At 42.4% G+C, this 5,000-nt stretch overlaps 1 protein-coding gene across 1 annotated transcript in view; it reads left to right on the top strand.

Moving 5' to 3' along the window:
* Positions 1 to 5,000, top strand: part of LOC138021595 (uncharacterized) — a 91,521-nt gene that overhangs the window by 64,163 nt on the left and 22,358 nt on the right. The window contains exon 23 of the mRNA XM_068868496.1: positions 3,965 to 4,036. Coding sequence (XP_068724597.1) covers positions 3,965 to 4,036 — 72 coding nt within the window. The remainder of the gene's footprint in view (positions 1 to 3,964; positions 4,037 to 5,000) is intronic.

The raw sequence follows: 5,000 nt of genomic DNA, 5'->3' as shown, positions 1-5,000 counted from the left end.
GCACAATCTCTTTAACATGCTCTTCATTGTTCCATTAAACTTTTCCGTCAGGCCATTACACATAGGATGATAAGGGGTCGTGGTGAGCTGTTTAATGCTCAAAAGCCGCGTCACTTCCTTCATACACTCAGAGACGAACTGCGTACCAAGGTCACTCAAGATCTCTTCAGGAACTCCTAAACGACTAAAGATATCCACCAACGCTTCTGCCACAGTCTCAGTATCAATGTTCTTCAGCGGGACAGCTTCAGGATAACGAGTTGCAAAGTCGACCAATGTCAATATATATCTATGACCGTCCTCACTCGGGGGAACAATAGGTCCAACCAGGTCGATTGTTACTCTCTTAAACGGCTTGTCAATTAATGGCATCTTCTCTAGGGAAACCTTCGGTACGGAACCCTTGTTAACTGTCTTCTGACATACATCGCAGGACTTGCAATAACGAGTCACGTCCCCTTGAATGCCTGGCCAATAGAACGCGCTTTAAATCTTATCAGTCGTTTTGTTTATTCCCATGTGACCTCCCATGATCGATCCGTGAGCTAGTTCCATTATTCGACTTCTCAGCTGCACAGGAACCATAACCTGCTTCAGGGGTTTACCTCCGTTCACATAAGGGTGCTTGTAGACGCGGTACAGAACTCCACCTTTCACTTCAAATGAAGTCTCAGCCTGGCCTCTCACAACTACGTCATCTTTCTCCCAAAATTTCTGTAGGCTCTCGTCATCACGCTGCATCTGCTTGAGCTTTTCTCTATCAACTACAGGACATCCTTTGGTACCCGGTACCTTCAACGGAATATGTTCTCCAGCTTTCTTAGCTTGACTTCTCGTGGTTACAGCACAAGCTTTTTGTACAGGAACTTGCCAGCTTGGGTCTTGGTCGTCAGCGGCTCTTGCGCCTGGCACATTACCAATAATTAAATCATCGGGAAGACACTGCGCTTCCACTTGGCCCTTGAGATAAGGTGTATCAACATCAATCTTTGCGATGGGAACTTTCCTTGCCGTATTGTCAATGAGCAGCATAACATTAAATTCGCCAGTAAACTGATCCTCAGACACAAGGTCCCTCTTTACTACAATTCCACTACAACCAGTATCTCTCAGGACATCAACAGACTTCTCTCCAACTCTACCTTTCACGACAGGCATTTTACTTCTCACTCCAGTCAACGGTTCAACACAAGCACTACTCAACAATGGAATCTTCTTACCACAGGCTAACAGCAGCTCATCATCTTTAATACAGGCCTTAACTTCTTCATCAGTAGGTTTAACCTCAGGTGGCTGAACTAAACAACTGGCACTCAGTTGACCACGCTGCACAGGGTTACCATTCTTACTATGTCCTCCTGATCTGCGTCCACCTGATCGACAGTTTCTAGCTTCATGTCCCTGCTTGCCACACAGAAAACACTTCTTTGTTAGGGTTGGGCAGTTGACAGCTTTATGACCTCGGGTGTTGCACTTAAAGCAATGCAGAGCTGGTGGATTAATCTGCATGTTCTTGGCTTCGTCCCTCTCAGGCTTTACTCTTGGCTTTCTGCTCGCTAAGCTGAACAAATGTTTACCATGGGCCTCCAAGTACTGGTCAGCGATCTTCGCAATCTTTGCTAGAGTCTCAGGTGCCCTTTCTCGCAGGTGAATTGCCAAATCCTTAGGGCAAGAGTCAATAAATTGTTCTTTCACGATCAAATCCTTAAGACCATCAAAGGTTCGCGCAGTATTCGAAAGCTCTAGCCACCGTAACAGGTATCTGTCCAGTCGCACAATAAACTGCTCCGGACTTTCGTCAACTTCTGGTTTGGATGCTCTAAATTTTCGACAATAGCCGTCTTCGGTAAGGTCATATCTCTTCATTAACGCAATCTTTACCTTGTCATAATCCTTAGCTGCGTCCTCCGATAGACGTGAATACACTTCTAGTGCCCGTCCAGACAACAGAGCACTGAGCTTCGATGCCCATCCATCTTTTTTCCACTTAGCTGTCTCGGCAAATCTCTCGAACCTCTGCAAATACGCGTCCAAATCGTCTTTGCCATCAACAAACGAGGGGAGTTTAGGTGCCTTGGCCCGATCTTCGCTGTCACCTCTTTCTGTAGTACGACCATCACCATTCATTGCTGCTATTCTAGCAAGTTCTAACTCATGTTCTCTCTTGGCAACCTCAGCAGCTTCCTTCTGTCTCATGAGGTCAACTTCCTGTTGTAACTTCCTAATTTCTCTTTCCTGACGTCTCGCTTCCCTTTCTTCATCCTGTCGTCTGCGTCTCTCTTCTCTCTCTTCCTCTTCTTGAAGCTGCCTACGTTTCTCTTCACGTTCTTCCTCTCTACGTTTCTCTTCGCTTTCTTTTTCTTCTTGTTCACGCACAAATTCAAGCAGCTTTTCTCCTTCCAGACCAAACTTTTCGCCAAGCTGAATAAATTTCTCCATTTCACAGCACTAAAGTTCCACGGCTCTTTCACTCGCTACAACTTTTTCCACAGCGCAGCTATTTCCTTCCAAGTTGTGATCCTTTCCTGGTTAACGTAGTTGGCAAACAAATGAATTCCTCTCCCGGACAGCCCCCAATGTTACGAGTTCGAATGTTTTGAGGAAAGGCAGTTTGCAAACTAAACTGAACGAAGGGTTGTCGGAACAACAACAAGAAGACTTATTCCAAAGTGAACGTAGTTTCCACGAAGTAAAACTCTGAACAACACGTATTCAATAAACTTACACGGCCTCCGCCAACTTGAATAAACACTGCTTCTGTCACACTTGACTAAACACGGCTAACGCCAACTCTCTTCACTTGTGAAAAACACTACGCTTGGACTCGTCTACTTATATACTCTGACAATAAACTTCTAGAACTTTCTAAAATAGTAATGAATCTAATTATAGAAAGATTGCAAAACACACCGATTTAGAAACGCTTACGCACGAACCTAAAAATAAACAAACTACAAACTCTCGCGAAGCTTCTAGACAGTGACGCTAGTCACGCAATGCTATTTTTCGTAACACATTTGCTGCCATAACATTGCCGTTTTCCTAAGCAGTGTTGTAAAGTTAATCTTTCTTGTAAGACATTACGTGCAAATTGTTGAAACTGGTGGAAACCACCTGAACTATTTTGGAAGATGATAAAGTGGATGTTTATGAAACATAACGTCTCGTTTTTAAGATACAGGAACAATTTCACTGAGTAATCGGAATTATCCCCAGACTACTTTTCGGGCCCTTTCGGGAAGCGCACAGCTGCTTGCAACGGCTGAATGTACGAGTAGACTATGAACAGCCTGTCGTCCGTTCAATTCTTTCATAACGGCATGCAAGAACATGCGAAACGTTGGAGCGAGGGGTTTTTTTACGCCCTGCTCGGTGGAATAAACAAAAAAAGGACTATTCTCAGCTTGACCTGCTGGGTTTTTCCTAACACATTTCAGATTCATACGGTATGAATTTCAGTTTTAGCAAGCGTCTTAGCGTGGAGATTCGAGTGCTTTTGAAGTAAGCATGCACAAAGTGGAACACTTACACTTGCTTTACTCGTACTCCAGTGCGATAGTCACTGTTATTTAGGTCGCTAACATGTGTTGGATAGATTTCTTTGAGGAAGGAGGCATTTAAGGGTAAATTAGCATTAGCAGATGACCGCTCAGCTAGAAAACTGATCATGTTATTTGTTATAATAACTTTTTTTGCTCATGGAAGTGTGAGCAGAACATTTTTTTGGTAATCATGGCTCACCGAGAAAGCCCTTTATATACAGATTGAAAAACCTCGAGTAACCTGATAAAGTTTAAATCCATATCTGGGATTTCCGTGAGCGTCATTGTGGGACGCCTTTCTGTCAGTAGACACCGTCTGTTCTCGGAGGATTTACTAAAAGGAAAATAAACAATCGAATATGGACTCGCGCGATTTCCTCAATTCCCTATTTTTTTCTTCACAATTTAACGTCTTTTTATAGGTTGCCTTTCAAGATCACCCTTGGTACCTTATTGCATTTAATTACTTGTGCGAGTTTTCATTTTACGTTGAGGTAAGCGCTTAATAGCTACGGTTAAATTACTAGTTAATTAACAATTATTCAAGAGCGCGCGTTGGATATGAGATGGTAAATAGCCAACGAGGCGCGTAGCGCCGAGTTGGCTATAACCAGTCTCATATCCAACAAGCGCGAATGGAATAATTGTTTTATTAAATTTCTTTAAACTCCAAAAGTTTAGAAAGTACGAAATGCGAGCGAAAAAAGCGAGCAAATCATCCGAGCGAAATCGCAAAAACTTGATGAGAACCGATGCGATGTCGTGTAACACCTTGTGGTCAGACAGACGCAGACTCGTCACAAAAACATTTCTTACCTTTTCGCGTACTTCTAAACGTCGGAATTTAACCCAGTTGTCCAGAAAAACTTTTTTTTTGCTTTCTTCAGAGAGAAATTTCGCTTTCCGGCGAAAAAACTTTTAGCTTGGCAACACTTAGATCAATCATTTACCATATAAGGTCAAACTAAGGTATATGAGCTGATAACCGAGATTGAGTGAACCAATCAGAGCACGAGAATTGCATTATCCGAGGTTGAGAATTTAATAATTTAACATAACCAAAAAAGAGAACGATTTATGCTGATAGTTTTGATGACTGTCAACACTACACAGCTTTGATGTTATTCATATCAGGGACAGGGATTACTTCATGGAAAATGCGCGCATACGATATGTATTCACGAGTTGGGTAGTATCAGAAAACGAACGAGTGAGTCCAGCGAACGAGTGAGTTTTCTCATACGAAACAACGAGTGAATAGAAATCGTACAAAGCATTTTTCATGCCGTAATGTGTTTATTTCATAGGTACCGAGATTTTTTTCGTGGTAGTGTTTGATAGACAAATTTATTTCGTACAAATGGAGTGGGGCGATGAAATCACTAAAAAATGGTTAAAAATCGCCCAACCGAAAACTTATTTGATAAAATTTACAACACTCACAGTGTTTCAAATATT

Source organism: Montipora capricornis, chromosome 10 (assembly GCF_036669925.1).
Source record: "Montipora capricornis isolate CH-2021 chromosome 10, ASM3666992v2, whole genome shotgun sequence".
In the NCBI taxonomy this organism is placed as follows: Eukaryota; Metazoa; Cnidaria; class Anthozoa; order Scleractinia; family Acroporidae; genus Montipora; species Montipora capricornis.
The sequence above is the reverse complement of the archived record's forward strand: the minus strand, read 5'-3'. Positions and strand labels throughout refer to the sequence as shown.